The following is a 24,782-nucleotide window of genomic DNA, read 5'->3' on the forward strand; positions in this document are numbered from 1 at the left end:
TTGGTATTCCTTATATCAATATTATGCAGGCTGCAACCATTTTTGTGGGATTTTTAGGAAAATGCCAGCAGCCGATCCCGGTGAGGAAGTGGCGGTCCCTCCCAAATGATTCTGTCCCATCTCTCAAAAGACAAGGGACATGGCCTCACCCATGGAAGGGAACCTCATAGCAACCATTTCCTTCATCCATTGAGATGGATGTTGCCAGAAGCCAAAGGCAACTTAGGACAATGGCCAAACCCAATCTTTGCTTGTCAGAAACAGAATCAAAGACTTGGAAGAGTCTAATTTAGCTAAACAGGCAAACAGTGAGGAAGAGGGAACACAACCAAAGCTGGAGAATAAGGAAATTTGTGTAGGATAAATTTTCCAAATGATGGGAATGAAACAAGGACCCCTGCCACAAAAGACGGAACACCCCAGTAACACATCTGCTTCTATTTATCTGTATCACAGCAACAGATAATCTGTTTTCCCTCCATCCACAAATGGTACAGTAGCCACTCCACAGATTACACAGAATGAGGTGGCCGATTAACATGACAGAATCCTGAACTGTACTCCTTCAGACCGCAAGTGAGGAGCCGCAGTTTTTTTAATGAGCTCCCATGTGGCAAATCCCCACGTGTAGAAAACTGGTCCACTTGGAAGAAAAGTCAAATACAGCCCTCTTTCTGATGTGCTCTTCATGCAAAGAGTTTTACCTGGAAGAGCACTCACAAATTTGACTCCTCTATTCAGTCCTGCATTCCACTTCCTTTTAACTGTACTGAAGAGCTCTCACCGAAACAGGCCAGATTCCTTGCAAACTCCCAGCGTGGATATGGGAAGGAAGACCACAGGTGGCATTTGAGTACCACACACAATTTATCCATCCTCTTGACACTGAACATGGCTCCTCCTCTCTTGCTGTAGTCCTTTTCTAGTCATCAGTAAAGTTCTCATTAGAGATCAGCGCTGTTGGACAGAGAGTTGGGAGAGCCCCGAGTTCTTCTGGCTATCCATCAAGTCATGGCGATGGTTTCTGACCTGGTGTCACTGGGTGACTGGCTAAGGGCACCAAGAAGTATCTGGATAGAGGATGCAGTGAAGCGATCGGAACCTGGAAGAGAAACAGCAAAGGGAATGGGAAAGAGAGCTGTTGCTGCAGAGGGGAGGGGAAGGGCTGTGTAGGAGGAACGCGTGCTCCCCCATGCCCCATTCAACACCAGATGCTCTCTCACACTGCACTGCAGTAGAATACTGAGATGGATGCTTCTGAATCTTGAATCCAGTATAGGTTTAACAGCCAAAGTACACCCTGCCCAGCCCCTTGGGTGTGAACAACCTTGAATCATTTGGTGGCAGTTCAAGATTTTGCAATCCAAGCTTAGCTTTGAAAAGATGGATAGAAGATAGTGAGCCCACGAGTAGGAGAAATGAAGATAAACAGCTCTGGCCCTACAGGTTTTTACACAGGCCTTAATGCCTCATTTGCATTATCCCCACATCAAACTCTGCCGGAGTTTCCATTCATTTTTTTCTTTTCTCCCTGCCTTTCAGCCCTGAATGAGCAGCTGTCTAAGGACACACCTGGAAGGGTCGTCATGCTGGGAGAAAGGGCCAGCTAGTTTGATAGCATTGAGCTTCTTCTCAAAAATGCCGAAGCTCAGCGTGACCTGCAAATGCAAGAAGACAGAGAAAAAATGAGGGACAAAAATATTCCAAGAGTCATTTGCTTCTTTACGCAGCACAGTCAGATGCATTGCTGCTTCTGAGTAATATTTGTCTTGCATCCATTCAAGACTTCCCATTGTGGTTTAGTCTGAGGAACACTCCTGTATGTCTTGTGTTATCTCTCAAACTAAGACATAGGACAAGCAGACATGCATGGCCCAACCTCTATTATGTCCAGGTCTCTAAACCACTGAGTTGCAAACTGTTTAGCCATATGCCACATCCCCAGGTTCTCTGTGTCTCCTCTCCTTTCTCTAAATAATTGTCCTGAAAGATACGAGACTCAAAAACTGAGTTACACACAATTAGCAGAGTCACATGGTACAGCACTTGGTGGAATGTACGTTTGCATTCTTGAACTGGTCTTTAAAAACAAAAACCTTTTCCCCACCTAGAACTCTAGCATATCCAAGGTAAGCATTCTTGAGGAACATTCTCCCTCATTGGTTTATTAAAGTGCAAGAAGATACTTCAGTGAGGGAACATTCCCAGATGTGCATTCTACCACCTATACTCTGAAATGGTTCGGTCCAAAAAGCTGCACCATGTGGTTTTGGTGATTGTGTGGCTCTGCTCTTGGGAGACAAGCGGGCAGTTATTGGGAGTTGGGCTCCTGTTACAGAGAGGAGGAGGGAGGAGGAGGGAGGGAAATAGGGCTTCTCCTTGCGCTTTTGACTGGCAGGACTTTTATTGGCTAGTTAATTGCCTTTTCATCCCCTTGCCTGTTCTTGCAGAGAGGAGTGTCTGGGGAAGCATTTGTCAGGAAAGACTCGTCTAAATAATGCATGATGGATTCAATCAGTGTCACAATTACTGAGGAGATGATGTGAACGACTGCCTACTCGACTTTCCTCCTCTCCCTCTCTCATACATAGAGCATCAGCCACATACTGAGAGTTTTGCAAGGGTAACTCTTGGACACCCATAATGGTGGAGGGATGGAATGTTGCAAAAATCTGCACCACTTGCGACCAGGTACCTGGGACAGGCTTGTGTTGCTTCTCGGTTGCTGCACATAACTGGTTTGCCTGGTTGTTGCTGTATTTTTTTATCTGCAGTTTTATTGCATTGTATCAATGGACCATTATACCAAATGCATCAGGTTCTTTGAGTTCTCAGCTTTCATTTTTTGAAAGTTTAAGTCTCTATCCCATTTTATTGCAGAGATATGCTTTTTTTTATATGTATTGCTGCAAGGACTACAGATTTACTTTTTAAAAATGGAAACCAGGAATTCAGAGAACAGGATGATATTTGGGTATAACCATATGTTGGTATAACACTACTAAATTTCAGATTCTTTTTTTTAAAAAAGAGTGAGAGAAAATCCTTCTGCAGTAAAGAGAGAAGATGGTTACAGTAGGGGAAATAGCTGCTATAGGAGTGGGACCAGGAATATGTGAACTTTTCTGCCCATACAGCAATTACGCAGGCTTTTGCTGCAATATTCCCCAAAATTTTGGAACAAAGTAGATTTGAGAAAGTCTGGAGAAAAGCTGGAAAAATCCTAGATGGTGCTGTGGAGAAGCAGGAAAAAAAACATTTCTCAGCAGTAAACAACTCAGGGCAAATAAACCAGTGCAGAAATACTCAAGCTTGTCTGGAAGAGTACCTTTATGGTAAAAGACACAGCACATCCCAACTGCATTAGGAAGATGCTGCATCATTGTGAGAGAAGGACAGTCTCAAGGGAAGGTCACTGAAGTCTGAACCAGAAATTACGGAATGACTGCATTTCTTCTGGCAAAACTCAAGTGTTTTGGAAAAGTTCCAGATCACTTCAACACTCTGGTACCTGACTGGCTAGTTGGTCTGTCTGCATTAGCTGCAGGTTCTCCAGGTGAGAATGGAAGAGGTCGCTAGCAATCAGGCGGCCTCCTAACTTGCATTCAACAATGTATCCCACGGTGCAGTCGTCTGGAAGGCGGATGAGCTCTGATGTGCTCAGAAAGTTGCTGCCACTAAAAAAAAAAGTCCAACAACCAATATGTTGAGTATTTGGGGAATATAAAGACTACTTTGAAGCTCAGAGAACAATGAGGCCATAGCTCAGTAGCGGAGCACAAGTTTTGCTTTAGAAGGTCCAATCCCCAGCATTCCCAGCTAAAGACAGAAAAAAACCTTTGCCTGTAATCCCAAAGAGTCACTGCTAGTCAGAGGAGGCTGCAGAGAGCAAAACAGACAGATGGCCTCAGCACAAGGAAGCACTGTTGCTTCTTTAGGGTTCTCATTGACCAAAGATGTTGTACGGACAACCCAGCCACATACTGGTTCTTTAATATCTATGTTTGCGTGTCATTACAAAACAAAACTGTGCCTGCATAGTTATTCTGGTTGCTGAGATACCCTTAGAATGTTGACCTAAGCAGAAGGGATAAAATAACCTGAATGAGCATGCATGCTTGTAGAATATCAAACAACAGTGCTAGGAGATACACTGGTCATTCCATTTTAATGCCCCTAAGTCTTTGATATCTGAAAAAGCAAAAACTTTGGCAGCCTAGTGGGATATTGCTGGATATCAAAATCACAGCAGGCACACCTGTTTCTGAAAGATAAGCCAAATACGAATATCCTCGAGGAAGATAAGGTGGAGTTTGGAACAGTCTCTAAATGTTGCTTATTACTGCCTGAACCTGAACCAAAGAGATCAAGGGCCATATTCATTTGGGAACAGATTTTTTAAACTGTTCTGAAATCAATTAAACTGGCATGCCATGTAGCACTGGCCAGATGAATGTTCTCAACCGATTACGACATCAAATCCATGAAACTACATCTGGCTACAGTCTCTTTTACCTTGGTATCTGGTGAAGTTGTCATTGCAGTCCCAAAAATATGGAGCTAATTTCCCCATGCCACAGGAGAAGAGGCAGCAAAACCTCTCCTTCCAATTCCCTGTCACATCCTGTACCATCCAGCCTCCATCTCCACCTCTTGGGCAACACACCAGGAGTCTGGCTAGGAACACCACACAGTCAATGGGGCGAGGGAAAGAAAGGGGAAGGAGCCGCCATAGCTTACCTTTTTGCCCATTGAACTGAGGAATTTAAGACTACACAACTTTCATGTACACTGTACTCATTTTGTATTCATCCCAAATTAAAAGAACCTGGATTGACTAACTAGAGGCAGAGAGGGTGGTACAGTGGTTAGAGTGTCATACTGCGTTCTCAGAGATCCTGGCTCAAATTCCCATTCTGCCATGAAAGCTCACCTTGGATCAGCCCTAACTGACCTCACAAGGTTCAATTTCAATAAGCCTTTATTGGCATAGACCTCACAAGGTTGTTATTGTTGTGAGGATAAAATGGAGCGGACAAGAGAATGACACTGTAAACTGATTGGGCTGACCAATGGAGAAAAAAGTGTGGGTATAAGTATCTAAATAAAAACAGTAGGAAGTGCACTGAAACAATTCCCAACACCACCTAGAAGCACCTATTCTGCCTGCATGTCAGTATCTGAATCATTATTTTGTAAAGAGGAGACACAGAGTGTTAAGTTCCCCAGTAGACTACTTCATGTTTCTGGCTCACTTCATTTACAATAAGAAAATTAATGAGATCATTCTTTAATTGAAGCATTGAAACGAAGCTGCTGGGTTTTTAAAATTTCTGCAAGAACAAGGTGTCTAGATGCATTAAGGTTCAGAGAAATTTTTCAGTTTGTCAATTTAAAAAAAAAGCAAGTGGTAACCATAACCTCTATTAAAATGGCACTTGGGCAATTTGATTTCAAAGATTCTCTTCTAACGTGAAAATGAACAGCTTTTTAAATTAAAGGGTTTTGTAGGTAGAACAAAACTTCACCATGGAATAGTCTTAAGGCTCTAGTCATGTACAGATTTTTTTTCTTGGGTATTCCAGTTCCTGTATATGCCGGGGGAAGGGAAAGGTGATTTTAGGAACAAACTTCAGTGGGATGATACAGCACATTTTTAAACTGATGTGGATTTCTATGAATCTGAAGCTATTTTAAGTGGGCAGCCCAATGGGGGGGGGGGGGCAATGTGGCAGCCAGAGACAGTGTGGCAAAGATGGCTCTGTGCCACCTCCAAAGAGACTTCACGAGACATGAAAAGGGGGATATTTAAAAAACCCTCCTGCCACCCGAATTGCCCCATAGCCTAAACAGACTTACAGCACACTTTTCGGTGACATATACCTGCAGTCGTGAAATACAGTGCTGGAAGGGGAGTGGAAGCCAACTAAAGTTGGATCCACCCCTGGGAACACGCCCAACCCACTTCTCCTGCGCTGGTATCCACTGGGGTACCAGTATAGGTCCCTGGCAGCACCCACTTCCGAGTTTGGCTGCTGCAGAGTTGAGTGGCACCTGCACACTAGCATCTTTGCCCCTCACATCAGCGGAGTGGGAAAATGAACCAGCATGGGCCTTTGCCACTCCCAAAAGTGGCAGAGGCCACACAAACCCATCTGAATGGGGCCATTGTAAAGATATATTGTTCTCCATCGACTTGAAACTGCATTTTTTATTCCCTTTCTGCATGACTCAAGCACATGTTGATGACTGCTGTTACACAGGGAATTCTGTCCCAAATAATGAATCTTAGGACTTTGGCTCAGGTTTATGCATATTATACACCTGATAGTAATACAAAGGAGAATTGGTTCTCCCAATCAATTTTGAATCTGGAGATTAAATACTCCAAAATTACTGCATGAAGAATAATATATGACTAGATTTCTTTTTTGATAATAGACTAAACTCCATGCTGAGGATGGATCAAAGACTTATCTCGGATGCAGGAAAGGCACTGGTGACAGGGCACTTTATTACACTTTCATCTTATTTAAATTTTTAAAAACCAAGACACAGAAGATAGTTGGAAAGAAATAAGAGACCTAGAAAAATTGCATAAACAGACAATTTAAGAAAGAAAAGAAACTCACCCCCTTGAGCCTACAATGTATCATTACAAGTCTTCATAATATGGGGAAGCCTTTGAATTTCTTGAAAGGAAAGAGAATTTGAGAAAGCAAATAGGTGCCCAAATATTATTAAAATTAGCTAAGAAGAAAAGGCACAGTGAGGTTTTGCACCAGCCTTCTCCAATCCTTTAAAATGGTTTGTTCATCTTGGCACTCAATTGTACTCATCAGATAAAATATCTGAATCTTTAAACAAACAAGATTTTCCAAAATAACAATAGGTAGTTGAAAATTTGCATTACTTGGAAGATGACACACAAAATAACAACATCATAAAATCTTCTGACTGGATGAATGTTCTGAAGAGGGTTAAACAATTGAAGAGCATTATAAACAGTTTGGAATATTTTGCAAGACCCTTTCATATTGACAATTATTCAAAGTCCTTTGGGGATTGGGCGGTATACCAAATCCAATAAATAATAATAATAAAAGTATGATTAAGAGGATAATACAATTGTTCTAAAGGGAAGCAAAACAAAAATATTTCCAAAGATTCAGCAGAAATCTGAATCTTCTCTTATTTAATAGTAATACTATGAAACAGATACAGGGATACTATTAAATCAGGCTTTTAAGATCTCGACATCAGTTTGAGTTACAATATTAAATAAAATGAGAGATAATTACATTAGACCAGATTAAATGGAATGTGCAGCTGATATAAAACTAGATAGACGGACGGACGGACGGACGGACGGACGGACGGACGGACGGATTTGAACCTCTAACCTCTTCCATCATCCACTGAACCACCCATCTATTTCTGATTCTCTGAATTGCTATTTATTTGTGTTACTAAATAAGTTCAAATCTATTTTTGTTATGGGACAATTTAAATATTTGATGAATCTTACCTGTTGTACTGTACTAGGCCTAAAATCACCAAACTCCAGATTTACAACTAATTTCTAGTTGACAGAGATCAGTTCCTCTGGAGAAAACGGCAGCTTTGAAAGGTAATGCCATCTTTAAGATACCATTGGACTTCTGTTTTGTGTGCATGAGAGAAATTAAAGATCAGGGTTGTATCCAACCAGTATTTCCACTGTTGTCAAAGGATAGAGGGCAGTGGTGGGTTTCAGCAGGTTTGCCCCACTTCGGCAGAACTGGTTGTTAAATTATTTGAATCCCACCCCCAGAACCGGTTGTTAAATTATTTGAATCCCACCACTGGTAGAGGGGGTTACCTTTGACCATGAAAAGGGGCTTTGTTAGGGATCATGGATAAAAGGGATGAAGAGAAGGGATTAAAAGTGAATGGAAAAGCTGGCTAGATCCAAACGCAGATATATAAAAAATGTCTCTGTGCTGATGATGAGGTGATATCAGAAGAATTTTTAAAACTGCTGAGAAGAACTCTTTCTATAACCTCACGGTTTCAGAGATGTGTTTGTTTATAAGATTCCATCAGACAAAGTTTAAAATTCTAGGAGTGAGGTTGATATGATGAACCAGATGAATGATGAACCAGAACGGTGAACCAGAATTCTGTAGGAAATTAATGACGTTAAATACTGGAGAGTATCTATTTCTGATTCTCTGAATTTGCTATTTAAGGATACTTGTGTTACTAAATAAGTTCAAATCTATTTTTGTTATGGACAATTTAAATATTTGATGATTTTCAAAAATCCATTCTTTTTATATATGAAGCTCTTTTCATTCCAATGAAATTAAACTGAAGGTATGACAGTAACATATTACTAAATTAATCTGTGCTGGAATGAAAGCTAGAAGTGAAATTGGTGTCTTTACAAAATAACACCAAAGAAAGGGGACCAGCATTACCAAATCTTTTACTTTATTTCCTTTTATCATACTAAGCAATGATTTGGTTTTAATGACAACATACTATAAAAATTTCCTTCCTTAAGTTGTGTATTGTGACCTAAAATAGGTCATAAATTAAAGAAAACAAAACATCCCTTTTGCATCATTTGGCCAATATGAGCGTTGTCTGAGGCTTGCTTCAGGTGACCCCTTCCCCTCCCCACCCCACATTCTGAGAATAGGAATATAGAAACCTGGGAGAGGGCCTCCTTGGTTGTGTCACCAACACCTGGGAACTCTCTTTGCAAAGAGACTTGTCCATCCCCTCCTGTTGAAGACTTTTTGTTTCATCTGGCATTCCCTCAGTGATCACACCTTGCTCACTTGTTTGTAATTGTTGCTTGAACATATGAATTTGCTGGCTCTGGTGGGTTTTCCGGGCTGTGTGGCTGTGGTCTGGCAAAAAACCCACCAGAACCAGTTGAATCCGGTCATGAAAGCCTTCGACAATACATGTGAATTTGCCTTATACTGAATCAGACCACTGGTCCACCAAGATCAGCATTATTTTATGTAAGTTTTTAAAATGTTATTTTACTGTATGTATATTTTAACATGGTATTTGTCTGAATGATGTGTTTTTGTTCGGTTCTATTGGTTTTTCAGATGTGCTCTTACCATGTATGTTTTTAATCTTGGTGGCCTTGGTGGCAGAAAGGCATGGTTAACTTTTGGTAAAAAATATAAAAATAAATAAACACTGTAGGATTCATAAACATCAATCAAACTCAGCATCTATTCAATATTGTCTGGTAACCCTGCACACTCCTTTTGTGCCCCTTTGATTGGTCTTAACAAGAGATGTTGTAGGACCTTTCCTTCTTGGTGTAATACAAGTTGACTGCATGATTTGGTCCTTTGTCTTGCTAGTGAATATTACAAGCTGTCCCAAAGCCATTCTGTGTCTGACTAGCATGTTGGGTCTCTGAAATATGACACGCCACCTCCAACAGTCACCATGTAATTTAATGCACCATGTATTACTCAGAGTACTGTGTCAGCTGTGGAAATAATGTCTCTGTATGTATTAATTTATAAAATTTATTAATTGACATTCTTTTTAAAAGAAACAAAACCACTCAAGGTAATTTACAGCTCAATAAAATTAAACACCTCAAACAATAAACCACAGAATCAATTTAAAAAGCAGAATACAGAACTACAAAAGCTAAAATTACTTCAAGGGCACAGAAGAATTACAAAACAATAACCTTTGTGACTACAGAGTACAAATGAGCCATCCTGGCAGATGTCCCTAAGGAACTGGTTCTAAAGGTCTGGTGATGGAACATACTTCCCTAATGCCAGCTTGCTTCATGTAAGGAAGGAATTCAGCAGTTTGAATAGACCTGACAAGCCCAAGCTCATAAAAGCATGGAAGCTAAGCTAAGCAGGACCAGCAATGGTTCGTACTTGGATGGGAGATCATTATGTAAATCCACTGTTATGATACAGGCAAGTAATAGCAAACCCCATCTAAACATTTTTGCCTTGAAAACCCTATGGTCCTGTGGTTGCCATGAGTTGGTTGCATCTTGATGGGAGGGAAGAACCTCAGAGCAAGATTTCTTTGGCACCTCTTAAAGAGGTTCCTATGTATATGTGCCTGTGTGTCATCAATTCACAGCTGACCTGTGGGGGCCCCATAGGATTTTCAAGAGACATTCAGAAGTGGTTTGCCATTGCCTGTGTGTGGGCTAGAAGAGTTCAAAGAGAACTGTGACTGGTCCAAGGTCACCTAGTATGCTTCATGTGGAGTAGAGAGGTTCTTCAGATTAGAGTCCACTAGTCTTAACCACAATACTACAATGGCTCTGTTATGTGATGTGGAGGGGCATGGAGTGGGGTATAATGGAAGATGTTTTGGTGCTTAATTTTAGTTCTGGCAATGAAAGTCCAAATGTCTTTTTCTGATGCTGTTTTCAATAAAAGAAATCATCTGAACACAAAGTCTTGTCATGGAACAGTACAGAGACATGACAGTCTGGGGGGAACAGCATGAGAGGCAAATGGTGGGGCAGGGCCTGCAGTGGAAAGAAAGAACCAGTAAATGATGGCCTTCTCATATTAGCAGAGATTTACTGCTGGATCTAACCCAATATCTGAACAAGCATCCAGGCTGCGGATGTGGTACTTGACAAATTGAAAAGAGTCTTAACATAGTCACCCAACTGCATGGATGTGATTCTGGGATGAAATCTCAGCACTTTCCAAAAAATGTAAAAACATGTAAGACCACCACACACACACACACACACACACACACACACACACACACACACACACACACACACACACACACGAATGGACTCCTGAGAACTTGAGAAGGTCCAATATCCACCAATGTCAGCACTCACCTTGCCCAAGGGGTCATCTTGTTGGCCAGCTTCTGACTGATGCAGAATCCAGCTCCCCCAGTGGCAAACCAAAAATACACTGACTTCTGAAGCAGAAGGAGGAAACGCATAAGGTAAGTCCAAGTTGCATTAGCCATGAACTGCACAGAAGAATAGCCCATGTCATTATGTAAAGCACCCTGATTATTTAACTGACAGCCCAACAATGATTGCCAGATATAGGGCTCTGATACTAATAAAAATTACATCGAAGAATATAACATTTTCTTATGTATCTGTGCAGCATCAATTTGTTCAAGCTTATCTTTTTCATGTCTGAGTGAACTTAACAAATTTTCATTTTGATTTATTTTATACTGTTTCTCCAGGAAGGTAATTTTTTAGAGACAGCCACTTTTGACTTTTTCTCTGATTTTCCTTAAATATGATGATGAACTTATGGCTAAGCCTCAAAAATATGCTTTACCAGCTTGCCAAATAGATACTGGTGAACTTTCTGGAAATGGTTATCTTGTAGTATTGAGTCAGGGTTCCTTTAGATGGGGTCATTTAGGGGGTGGTTTATAATTATTTGCTTTTATCGTATGTTGAATGTGTATTTTCAGTTGATTTTTATGATGTTTGTATCTTTATTTGTAAACAGATACAACCAAACATTGCATTTTTCGTCAAAGGCTAATTTAAATATCAAAGATCTGTTGTATGTAATGAATTAAAAGATGGGACAATATAAAATATTGCTATTCCTTTGACTCCATTATTCTTCAGTTTAGCAGACATCTGCATTGCAGTGTAATGGGGTGTGGGGAGAAGCTCCAAGACTTTGGGGCCCATTCAGGGATATCAGAACTGAAATAAACCAAAATACCAAAAGTCTTGTGACATCTTGAAAACATGTTTTTTTAAAATAGTATAAACTTTCATGAGCCAAAGTCCACTTCATCAGATGCATGAAATGGGGGATTTATAGCTAGGGCTACAAACAGCAACCATGGGTGGGGGAGGGGAGCTATTAGTGTTCTAGGATAAGATATGTTACATTGGAAGCAAGATCCAGTCAAAAAGACAGATGATCTATTTCCAACTCTTGATGAATTGGCAGAGTAAAATGAATCTGTTTAGCGCACATAAACCTGCAAAGAGGAACAATTAATTTTTGTAATGTACTAATCATCCAAAGTTCCTATTTAGTCCAAGCCTACTAATATCAAATCAGTGATCAGTCAGATAAGCCAGCCTTCCTGCAGCTTGGACCAAGGGATAGAGATAAGGACTTACTGTCTGGTTGTTAGGCAAGGTTTCTGAGGCATGAATTGGCCTGTTCAAACTGGGTTTCCCAATATATACATCTTGGTCTGGAGAGTAAGAGGACAATAGTTTCAGCAGAGCTTGTGGATTCAAGTAGTTGTCATCGTCAAGATGGCAAAACCAGCTGGAGAAGGAGAAGAAAAGATACACAACAGATTGATGCCTGAGGACGATGTCATTGCAGCTCAGAATCCTGAGCTATTTTATTGGCTGTTGCTGAACAGACTGGTTGCCAGCCCATGAATGAGGCAGGAATGTGAAACTTAGGAAGAGTTAGAGGTGTCAGCCTCCAGGTGTGACTTGGGGATCCCCTGGAATTACAATTCATCTCCAGACTAAAGAGATCAATTTCCCTGGAGAAAATGGATGCTTTGGAGGGTAGACATTATGGCATTGTACTCCACAAAGGTCCCTGTCCTCCCAGGCTTCACCCACAATCTCCAGGAGTTTCCCAACATCCCTACCCCCCATTTTCCCTGCCAGTGAGAGATCTGGCAATTTTAGGCAGGGCTCTGCACACAACAGCTGATTAAGTTGCAGAATTTGCTGCTAGGGGTTGTGGTGATAGCATCTAAGCTGCTAGCTTAGATGTCTTGAAAGAGGAATTAAACAAATTCTGTCATTGATTCTGTCTTCCCTGAATTTGTCTAATTCCCCTTTCCAGGCCGTCTAAGTTTTTAGCCATGGTGACCAAATGGAACCTCTCTGCTCAGAAGCAGCATATCTCTACATGCCAGTTGTTTGGAGTGGACAGAGTGGACAGAAGCAGGTTTGAGGCTTGACCTCTGATCCTTCTGAGGCATAAGAACATAAGAACATAAGAACATAAGAACAAGCCAGCTGGATCAGACCAAAGTCCATCTAGTCCAGCTCTCTGCTACTCGCAGTGGCCCACCAGGTGCCTTTGGGAGCTCACATGCAGGATGTGAATGCAATGGCCTTCTGCGGCTGTTGCTCCCGATCACCTGGTCTGTTAAGGCATTTGCAATCTCAGATCAAGGAGGATCAAGATTGGTAGCCATAAATCGACTTCTCCTCCATAAATCTGTCCAAGCCCCTTTTAAAGCTATCCAGGTTAGTGGCCATCACCACCTCCTGTGGCAGCATATTCCAAACACCAATCACACCAATCCTTTTATTAGTCCTAATTCTTCCCCCCAGCATTTTCAATGAATGCCCCCTGGTTCTAGTATTGTGAGAAAGAGAGAAAAATTTCTCTCTGTCAACATTTTCTACCCCATGCATAATTTTGTAGACTTCAATCATATCCCCCCTCAGCCGCCTCCTCTCCAAACTAAAGAGTCCCAAACGCTGCAGCCTCTCCTCATAGGGAAGGTGCTCCAGTCCCTCAATCATCCTCGTTGCCCTTCTCTGCACTTTTTCTATCTCCTCAATATCCTTTTTGAGATGTGGCGACCAGAACTGGACACAGTACTCCAAGTGCGGTTGCACCACTGCTTTATATAAGGGCATGACAATCTTTGCAGTTTTATTCTCAATTCCTTTTCTAATGATCCCCAGCATCATGAGATACAGGATAATGTCCCACATCATGAGATACAGGATAGCAAAATAAATTTGGTCTGATCTGACAGGACTGTTCCTATGACCCCCCAAAATGAAGATGTGAATGTTTGTATTACATGAGTGAATGGGCATATAGTGGTTTCCTCCTCTAACATTCAAATAATAGGTTTGTTTGGTGAAGAGAAGGTTAAGAGGTGACATGATAGCCATGTTTACATATCTGAAGGGATGTCATGTTGGTGAGGAAGCAAGCTTTTTTTCTGCTGCTCCAGAGATTAGGACCAGGAGTAATGGATTCAAGGTGAAGGAAAAGAGATTCCACCTAAACATCAGAAAAAATTTCCTGACAGTAAGGGATGTTTGACAGTGGAATTCACTACCTCAGTGTGTGGTGGTGTCTCCTTCTTTGGAAGTTTTAAAAGAGAGGCTGGATGGCCATCTGTTAGGAGTGCTTTGAATATGTGTTCCTGCATTGCAGGGGGTTGGACTTGATGGCCCTTGGGGTCTCTTCCAACTCTATGATTCTATGATTCTAACTGGGAGTTAATGTGTCTATAGGAAGCTGATTGTTAAGTAGAATGCCTCGTTCATTGAGTAGAATGCCTCATGCAGCCATAAATATTCTCAAATTCCATATAAACTTTGGTGAAAATTTTGCAATCTCCACTATTTTTGCTTACCTCAGTTCACTAGCCAAAAATGCATCAAACTCGGCTGCCATTTTGCAAGAGAGTGCTGGGTGGTTGTGTTCTGCAGAGCAGTTGGTGAACACCACATGATCACCTAATGGAGAAAGAAGACAGCTCTATATAAACAATCTACACTGATGAAAGGTGTTTTTAACAAAAAGTCAGTCTACTCTCCCAACCGAACAAGGAAGATGTAAGTTTAAGGGTCTACTCAATGATTGACCAATTCATATCTATAGCATGATGTAATGCAACACAACCCCAGGTCCTACAAAAGAACCCATGGCTCAGAGATAGAACATACACTTGGAATGAAGAAACTCTCAGGGTTCAAACCCTGACATCCTCAGATAAAGGATCTTTGGTAGATAAAGGATCTCTGGTAGAAGATCTTATGAAAAGCTTTTTGCCTAAAATCCAGGATAATTATTGAACTAGATACAACATAGTCCAGCTCTATAGACAACAGCTGATGCACATACCTAACATCTGGGTTACACAATTGATGGAGGAAAGTACCATCCAGTCACAGCTGACTTATGGTGACCTCCCAGGGTTTTCAAGACAAGAGACATTGGGAGATGGTTCGCCATTGCCATTGCCTGCCTCTGCATTGCCATTGCCTGCCTCTGAGAGAACTGTGACTGGTTCAAGATTACCCAACAAGCTTCATGTGGAGGAATGAGGAATTGAACCCACTTCTCCAGATTAGAGTCTGCTGCTCTTAACCGCTACACCATGCTGGCTGTCATTTAGCGGGTAGGGAAAAGTCTGGAACCATACTGCTATTTGAAGCATTAAAAAACTGTGGAGCTGTGATCTATTTTATGGCACAACGAAAAAGATTGCAGAGTCACAGGAGAAAGCAGAAGGAAACATCAGCTACCTGAGAGGGCAAATCTGCTAATTCTAAAGAGTCACCATGTTGATGTGGGTGGCTGAGAAAGCAGCTACTTTCAGCAGTTCCCAGACAGCCAATGCTCTATAGCAAAATGTCAGACTGGGAGTTGGGTGACCTCTGTTCGAATCCCAGCTCTGCCTTGAAGTTTGCTGCATGACCTTGGGTTAATCACTGTCTCTCAGCTTAACTTACCTCATAAGATGGTTGTAGTGAGGATAAAATGGAGGAAAGGGGAACCATGTTGTAAGCCACACTGAGTCCCTATCATTGCAAAAAGTGGGATACAACAAACAGATACTGCAAGAACCAGAACTATAATAACAGGGGAGGAGGGAATCTGTTGTCACTTTTCTTACTACAGTATTCACAAACTGGGGAGAACTGGAGAGTTCAGGCTTATATTCCAATGTTTTACAGGCTTATATTCCAATGTTTTACAGGCTTATATTCCAATGTTTTACAATGTACAAACCTGCATTGATTTTTTTTAAAAAAACAAAGAATGTTGGAAATTTAATAAAATTAGTGATAGCAAAAAGAGACAGAGAAGTGCTCGCCCAGCAAAGAACTTTTTAAAAGATTTATTCATATAATGGTACGCGTGGGTGGGAAGTCATGTCGCCGGTCATCCTTTATCTCCCAGAGATACTCAAGGGCTGTTGATGACACTCAAGACAGTCACCTTGTGTACAGTAATCACATTAGCAGTAGCTGTGAAAAAAATTCATTTTCTCATCAACAAGAGACTGAGGCTCAGGGCACTGTAAAAAATGAGATATGGTCTCAACAGAAGCACTACTGGGAAGGGAAAAATCCCACAACAAATGAGTAACAAGTGGGGGCTGGGGGGCTGGGAAGTTCTCACAAGGCTAGGTCGAATCATCTGTCTTAAACCACTAACCTTCAAATTAAGCAAATGTGGGTCTATTTACAGGTATGATTTAATCAATCCTTGCTAGTTGTTTGGAAACAGGAGGAGCCAGGGAGCCAGTATAATATTTAAAGTGTCAGATTAGGGGTGATTCCCCACGAACCAAAAAACGTGTGATACTCATGCTAAAAGTCCCGGTTTGGGCAAGGAGTCCCCATGGCTTCAGTGCCCAACTCGGCTCCATCCTGGCATTGGCACATGCTCTCCCCCTCGCCCCACGTTTTTTCAAAAACCATCAAGAAAGTTCACCTTTTTGAAAAACATGGGCAGAGGCCACGTCGGTGGGCTGGCAGCAGAAAAACAATACGGTTTATTTTTCCAGCCCTAGGAGGCACGCACCAATCAAAGCGCAGTGGGCGGGCACAAAGTGCATGAAGGGGTTTTTTTTGGTTTTGTGCTGGTCATGGCTTCATAAACATAAACATGTGTGTGCCAACGAAGCTGCAAAGCCAAAAAAGGTAAAAAAAAGAGAACTTCCTATGTTCCTACGAAGTTGCGCAGCCAGAAATTAAAAAAAAAAACCTTCCTCAAGCAGAAGGAAGGGGCCGCGGGGTCACATTCCCGCCCCAACACAACAGCTAATCAGAAAGAGGCACAGAGCAGATCATGAGCTTGTGAAAATAGTTACAGTTTTTGATCCTGGAATTAACCTTGACCCCCTCAACAGATGCACGCTGGGGTGGGGAGGCAGAGACCGGGACGAAAAAGTGCTGTATCTTATGGAACTGGGGGGAACCATTTATTTTCCCAGTGGCAATTCGTCCTAAGATCTAGGAGTTCAAATCTTCACTGTGTCATGGAAGTTTGCTGTTTGACCGTCAGCCAGCCTCGCACTCTCCACCTAACCTACCTCATAGGAATGTTGTGAGGATGAAACAGAGGGAAGAAGGATGATGTCAGCTTCTTTGGAAAGAAATGAAGTTTAAAAAGTGGTGTCTCCTTCCCTGTCTCACCTGTGAAAGTTTAACCAGGCATTGTTTGCACACATCTATCACGCTTCACAGCCTTAAGGGCTGGTTACTTGCTTTTTTTAATAGAATGAAATGATGAATTCAGTGCCCAGTATCTCTTGTGCAGAAAGGCAGGCTTGGTCTCAAAGTCCCTCCGCCTGGCACATTAAGGAGGGTCCTTTGTCAAAAACGTAAGGCTGTTGTCTGAGGATTCCTGACACACAAACTACACAAGTCAGGTAGCAGTTGCTGTGCAACCGTAGAGGCTTGATTACCCAGTGCTCCTTGCAGTTCATCATCTTCTTCATCCGTGAAGACATATGTCTGAGAAAAAGAAAGAGAGATTACTCCAAGATCTACATTTTGCCCTGCTGCACTCGTAATACTCTCAGCTATGAGCATGCATCATCTGAGTTTATTATTGAGACAATATCTGTGAAGTGGTTTGAACACTTCAAAAATGTTTTCAGCCATACAAAGTGGAATTCTAATGCTCATCGCCTCTGTCTTTTTCCCAGCAGGGGAAAGTATGGCTTGGGGAAGAGCAATGTTCAGTGGAAAGTGATATAAGGGAAACTAAGCCCACAGGTCTTCCCCTTTGAATTGCAGCTTCAGCCCCTACAATGCAGGTTTTAAAAATCTCTTTAGAAGATGCTGTGAAATCTGTTCTGAAACAGATGCAACAGTGTCATTTATTTGTTTACGTATGTCACTTACAGTCCTCTTCTCTTGCCAAGATTCAAGATGGATTACAACTAGAAACAGTGCAGTCAGAACAGCATAATCATACGATCAACAAAATTAGAGGACATTACAAGATGAGTGCGCAGAGTGAAAGGCACTGATCCTTCTTGGCAACCAATTCTTAGTGCCTTCATAGGCCTCTTCTGCACAGCAAATGTACAGTGGGTGGCAGTCAGGATAAAGTAATCCGTTTTCCTGTTTTTGCATTTGCGTGCATACATGCAGGCAGTGATTGGAGCCCACGGAAACAATCCGGGTTGCTGTCGCGCCTTCGCACCAAGGCATGTCTCTCTTTTTTATTTACTTCCCACCAATGCGTAGGTACACAGGCATGCACAAATGCTGACATATCGCGATATGACCATCTGCGCCTGCGTAGCTACACAATTGTAAGCCACAATTTTTAAAAAAATTTTTAAGGAAAACGATGGCAAATAAAACATCCTCCTGCCCAGCCATTCGCTCGCAAGCGATTGCAATCTGGAATTTTTAAAAAGACTTGTGAATAGCATGATTCTCAAAAAAATCTGGTTTGGGAAAAATAACATGAGGCAGACTCGTTTTAGGGGTGGGATCTGTGCGGAGTCCCCCCACCCCCCACCCACAAAACAGGTTTTTTACCATTTTTACTCATGCTTATTGACCCATGCGGAGGGGGCCATAGAGTCACAAGCCCTAGGGGCCTGGTTTTTGTGGGGAGACTTAACAATTAAATAGATTTGAAACTGGTTTTTAAAAAGAGTGAAGACATGGGTGACCTGTAAACCAATATAGCTCAAGGATTCATTCTGCTAATTTAATGCTGCTCTTTTCCAGTTCACACTGATGTCCCTGCCACCAGCCCGCAGGCTGAACAATTTGGTCAGATTCTCTGCCCCATGATAGCTGAATAGAAAGCTTGCCCCCAAGAGATCTGTTCAGCCATTGGTAAGATATCAAACGTCCGAGGAAACAGAAGCTCTGCAAGTGAAAGGAAAGTGGAGTTCAGAAAAGAGCAGCTGTTTGTGTGCAAAAGACCCACCAACTGCCCACTGCTTGCCAACCCCCTCCTCTTCCCCCCAGTCCCTCTCAACAACATTATGTGGCATGTTCTTCCATCCCAAGGGCAAAGTGGGGATCACGTCCAGCAAAGAATAGCTCCTCTCAAGCAGAAAATGGGCTTTCAAGACGCCAAAGGGACTGAAAGGGAGAGACACAAGCTTTAAACAATCTCCCCACCAGCTGCCTGCAGGCTGGTTAAGCACTGTGCTTGCATTCTGCGCTGAAAGAAGGACAAAGTCTTTCAGACAGTTACCAAGGCGCATGGGCCGCCCCTGGGCCTAGGCTGAGGCGAGGCCTTCTCACAAATCTATCTAGCCTGGATATGATTGTATGCCCCTTACTTCCAAAAGAATGAAAGACTAGAGAAATGAAACAGAAGGCCAAAAAACCCAACAAATGAAATGAAAGAGACAGAAAATCCACATGTGCAGGGTATATAACAGGACTGAAAGAATATAATGAATTAAATCAGTGGCTGGAAAGGTACATAATTATATGTTGATCACAACTGTCTCCCTCTGAAAGAGCATTCAATTAGTGCCAACGTCCCGGTAAACTCTCTGTGTGAGTCTCAGAGACGATCTCTTTCAATATTAAGTTTTACTTTCAGTGACTGGAAAGGTACATAATCATGTGTTAATCAGAACTGTCTCCCTCTGAAAGAGCATTCAATTAGTGCCAACGTCCCTGTAAACTCTCTGTGTGAGTCTCAGAGGCTATTTATTTCAACATTAAGTCTTACTTTCGACATTGAGAAATGCCTGAAGTCTGGAAACATACCATTTCATGGCTCTGGGCTCACTCAGGTTAAAGAGAAACAACCCTCAAGGATTTGCTGCCGCTAGGGATCTCAGAAGGAGGCTAGTTCAAGAGCTGATGAACTGAATCCACAGCTTTCTGATATTTCACTTGCCAGGATTGAGTCAGTGAGTGACTACCCATCTCTCTTCTATTGAGACTTGGGGTGGATCACCAGACTCAGCTTATCTGGCCCATCTGATAAACCAAACAACTCCCTACTGCCGGCTCCAGAGTTTCTCTTGGCTTGGCCTTTAAGAGAGCTTGTAGAGTCCCCATGTTACATGAGAAAATGATTTTTGCACTGCTCACCCTCCAGTTTGGAGAAAGGTTCTGTCGTATAGAAACAGCTGATGAATTGGTTTGAAAATGAAAGCCCACAGAAATTTGGCTCAGCCTTCTGTAGTGGTGGTGGTAGAAAGTGCCATCAAGTCCAGCTGACTTAGGGTGACCCCATCAGGTTTTCAAGGCAAGAGACAAATGAAAGTGGTTTGCCATTGCCTGCCTCAGTGTAACAACCCTGGAGGTCCTTGGTGGTCTCCTATCCAAGTACTAACGAGGACCTACCATGCTTAATCCCAAGATCTGATTAGACTGGGCCAGCCTGGTCTATCCAGGTCCAGGCTCTAAAACACTTTAAACATTCTATATACAAAAATAATGCCATCAGTTTCACAACAGGGCTGGTTCAAGAAGGGTACAGCCAGCCATGGCCTGTTCCTGCACTGCCACTGTTTCAGGTGGCATGGGTCCAAGAGTTGCACACCCCAGATGATCAGGAATGGCCAGGAGAAGCCAAGCCCCTTCAGGGCATTGGCAACCCCATAATTATGCCACCCCAAGCAACTGAACCAGTCCAGTTTCACAACCAAGTCAGATCACATTTATGAAGACTGTCTTGAGTGTGACTGCTTTTCATTGTGTGTCCCGTGAGACCTCTTCCTTCCAAGTTTTTAAAATACATCTCAAGGGACGTGAGCAAACATCATTTAAGAGTAGTTACATTTCAACTTGTGCTTAGTTTAGTGAGGCAAAACCACAATGCCAATTAGCTGAATGCACAGCTCAGCAATGAAGAAGTTACATATCTGACCACTGTAAAGGGAGACTTACACATCAGGATATAGGGCTGGATTCTGCAGAAAAAGTACACAACAGGAGTTGATGCAGCAGATCTTTTGCTCTCTTCCTTCTGCAGCTTGTTACAAAATCCTTGGACGGTCAGAGGATTTTTTTTCCAACAAAACCGGCCACCACACAGGGAGCTGCACAAAGACCATGCGCTCAGTTGCACCTCCTCGCTGCAACCCTGCATGCCAGGGTGAATTTTGTTTACATGAGGATTTTTTAGACAGGCAGCAGGAAGGAGAAGGTAGAGAAAGGTCCACTCTGGCAACCCATTTTGTGAGCTTTTCCATAGGATTCATCCCATGGATCCAGCCCACAGGTATATCCGCCAAAAGAAACTAGCACAACCCTGCAGTCGTCAACCAATTTTGAAGTCACATGGATTTCAACAAGAGTTATTAAAATATGTGATTAATTATTCCATGGAGATCGAAGTGACCAATATTGACTGTTTGTTTGCTTATTAGATTTTTTTAAGTTGCAGCTTACCCAAAGGGTCTCGCAGCAACTTTCAACATTAAAACAGTGTAAATGAGTTACAAGCAACATAAAATTAAATAACAAATATTAAATATTAACCTTAAACTATTAGACTGTGTGGCTAGCATCATCCTACTAACAAAACACCCCAAACATGCAGCGTATACTCCAAAGGTCAACCTAAACAATTCAGCCTTGCATGCCCTGAAAAAACTAAAGAAGTCCAGCAAGGCACGGGTGTCATCTGAGAGTAGGGACCACAGAATGGGGACCACAACCGAGAAGGCTTTATTCCTGTTCAACAGACAATGGCAGCAAAACTGTAATTTACTTCCAAAAGTGGCCCATTTAGGGGTGATCAGGCTCTACCATAATATCTCCTAGCAGTAAGGATTCTCAGTTCTGGAGCAGATGGTATCTGATATTGCTAGGGCACTATGTACAAAAGTTAACATTGCAGTGTGGAATTTGGAAAGACTGCACCTGAAAGAAGAAAGTGCAGGCAAATTTTTTAGCCACATCTTGATTAAAAACTGGGAAGGGCAGGGGCCAGGTAAAATTGCTTCAACGGGACATTCGATATGTTACATGAAAAAGATAGGGGACTGGAAAGTCCTCTTGCCTCTTCGCCCACCCCCAAGCATCTTCGGTGTACCTGCATGAAAGCTTCCCACTATTAGTTCATAGGTACAATATTTCTGATGCTGACCCTGAACTCAGGAAACTGTCTTAGTCAGAATTAGACCATCTGTCTATGAAGGTCAATTCTCTGACCAGCAACAGGTCTCGAGTCTCAGGAACAGACTGGTCACATCCCCACCTACTTGATCCTGTTAAATGAAGGCGACTGAAATAGAACCTGGGTTATTCTACATGATTCTCTGTCTACCACTGAGCCATGTTGCACCTTCCCATCTGTGGAAGATGGCATCTGTACCAAGGCAGGGCTCCCAATCAGTGTCTGTCAGATTTAACATAATAGGATCAGGATAGGTTGGATATGGTTGCCATATAGCTTGGTGATATCCTATTCATTTAACAGCTACATCCACCCCTCCATACAGAAATACTTTTAAGAAAAAAAGTTTTTCAGATGTCATTCCTCTACACATAAATTACATTTCTCCCAACTTCCTTGGCCTCTTACACCCATGGTCCATACAACCCCCCTTCTCATCCTCATACCAACCTGTTCCTTGACCCGGGATATCCAAGTAAGTAGCAGTAATCTCATTCTGGACTGGTGGAACTTCTTTGTTGTCTTTATAGCAATGAAAAGGTCTCCAAGCACCAGGCCTCTTCCAACTGTTGAACGTGACGCATGAACCTTGAGGTTTTCATCCCTGCTGATGTGGTCCATTACATCCACCAACATGGTTTCGGGCAGTTTCAACTCACCCAGCATCTGTTCTCCAGATCTTCGGTCATTGACTGCCACTGGAATGTCATAATGCCTCATGGAAAGAAGAACCATGGTGACAAGAAGGAGAACAACCCCCCAGATGAGACTCCGCTGCAGGTGGGTGACTCCCTGTTTCCAATCCCACAGCAAGGAAACAAACATGATTTTAAAACTCAGGCTTATTTCAATGCCTGTTGTTCAGATTCTGTTCTAGTATGTGTAGACCTGGGGAAAAAATACTCAAGCACACAAGAGCTGTGGACCTGAGTGGGACTTCAGGACTCAAAAACACACATTTCCAAAGCGGTCTGTCTTGATCCCACCCCACCCTTACCCCCATCCTACCCACACCTAAGGGTATTGGGAAGCCTCCAGGGTAGAGAGAGTAAAACTAGGAAGATTTGATTTTCCAGATAGCAGAGGGCAGGTGACAGACACCTGTAGGTAACTGGTAAGTGGATCCTGCAGTCTTAGCCTCCACTACCCAAAGTATATTGTTCTGGTTTCCATTTGAAGTTGACAGGACAAAGATGCACGGCAAAAGTACTTCTAGCAGAAGTTTCAGGGAGTTGCTGTCTGTCACCAAAAAACTGCCTCTCAGTCCTACGGGGATCACCTAATACAAAACGCAAGGCCTGCCTTAAAGCAGCACCCAGCCTGGAGGCTGTAGCAGGAACATGGGGAGAGCCAGGGCTGAGCAGAGACCCGCTTTTTCCCATTCCCACCAGCTGCCTGCTTGTTCTGCTCTGGCTGCAAATGCAGACAGCGGTCTCTACCCAGCCTCTTTTATGGGCAGGAGGGGGATGGGCCAGCACTTTCAATCTTCAGGGAAATTTTCCACTTAACAGGCCTCTTTGCCCGCAATCAGATGCTTCCCTCTGGCCAGCCGTGATGCTTTTGTCAGGCAACAGAAAGTACCCAGTTCAATCTCTAAAACAAGAGAGCAGGAACGTAGCAGACACTGATTTCAAGGGAGGATTTTACATAAATAAGGATGCCGAACTGAAAATGATTGACAACAAATTAGTTTTCCTGAACACCAGATTACCACAACTGTGTACAGGTAATTAAGAAAGCAAAGAGAATTAGGTTTCCCTACTCTAGCATGTGGAGTTAAACTGAGTTGGAATCTGAAAAAACAGAGGCTGCATATTGTTGTTTACATACATGGGTGGCATTCTGGGTGTGAGACAGCCATTCCTAGCTCTCAGATGAGCAGATGACACTATCTGGTGCTACCGGCAGGTCCCATAAAGGTTATAGGAACTGTGAGCAGAAGCCTGGAAACAGTCTTGGAATGGATGAAAACCAACAAGCTGAAACCTAATCCCAACAAAATCGAGGCATTTCTGCAGGGAGGAAGCTTTGACCCAGGAAATGGTTTGTCTCCTGTTCTTGATGAGGTTGTGCTCCTTTTGAAGAAGCAGGTTCATAACTTGGGGGTGCTCCTGGACTCAGGTCTCATGTTGAACAAACAGCTAGTAGCAGTGGCCAGAGGTACCTTTCACCAGCAAACTACAGCCCTTCCTGGCCAGGAAAGATCTTGCCACTGTGGTGCATGCCCTGTTATCATCTAGATTAGATTACTGTTATGTGCCCTACATGGGGCTGCCCTTGAAGACTGTCTAGGAGGTGCAGTTTGTACTGAATGCTGTGGCCAGTCTGTTGACTGGAGAGGAATTATATCACTCCCATATTGTTCCACCTACACTGGCTGCCAATTTGCCTCTGAGTTCAATTCAAGGTATTGGTATTGATCTTTAACATCCTGTACAGCCAAGGACCAACATACCTTATGGACCGCCTTCTCCCATATGAACCTACCCATTCACTCTGGCCATCTTTGAAGACCCTACTTTGCTTGTTCCTGTCATCTGAGGCTAGGCAGGAGGCAACCTAAGAGCTTTCTCAGTTGTGGCACCAAAATGCTGGAACACACTCTATCAACGTCTTCCGCCAGGAGTTGAAAACGTTTTAGTCTCCTTCTCCTTGGTTCTGTAGCTGTATGTTGATGTGTTTTTA

At 42.6% G+C, this 24,782-nt stretch overlaps 1 protein-coding gene across 1 annotated transcript; it reads right to left on the reverse strand.

The window, feature by feature from the left end:
• Positions 1–423: 423 nt before the first annotated feature.
• Positions 424–23,077, reverse strand: MFNG (MFNG O-fucosylpeptide 3-beta-N-acetylglucosaminyltransferase). Its single transcript, XM_048499190.1, has 8 exons — positions 22,548–23,077; positions 17,443–17,491; positions 14,377–14,479; positions 12,140–12,293; positions 10,862–10,947; positions 3,512–3,677; positions 1,573–1,658; positions 424–1,102 (listed from the first exon to the last, which is right to left on the reverse strand). The coding sequence occupies exons 1-8, from the start codon at positions 22,920–22,922 to the stop codon at positions 1,051–1,053; spliced, it is 1,071 nt and encodes a 356-aa protein (XP_048355147.1). The 5' UTR covers positions 22,923–23,077; the 3' UTR covers positions 424–1,050.
• Between the last annotated feature and the right edge of the window lie 1,705 nt (positions 23,078–24,782).

This window comes from Sphaerodactylus townsendi, linkage group LG06, assembly GCF_021028975.2.
Source record: "Sphaerodactylus townsendi isolate TG3544 linkage group LG06, MPM_Stown_v2.3, whole genome shotgun sequence".
Lineage (NCBI taxonomy): Eukaryota > Metazoa > Chordata > Lepidosauria > Squamata > Sphaerodactylidae > Sphaerodactylus > Sphaerodactylus townsendi.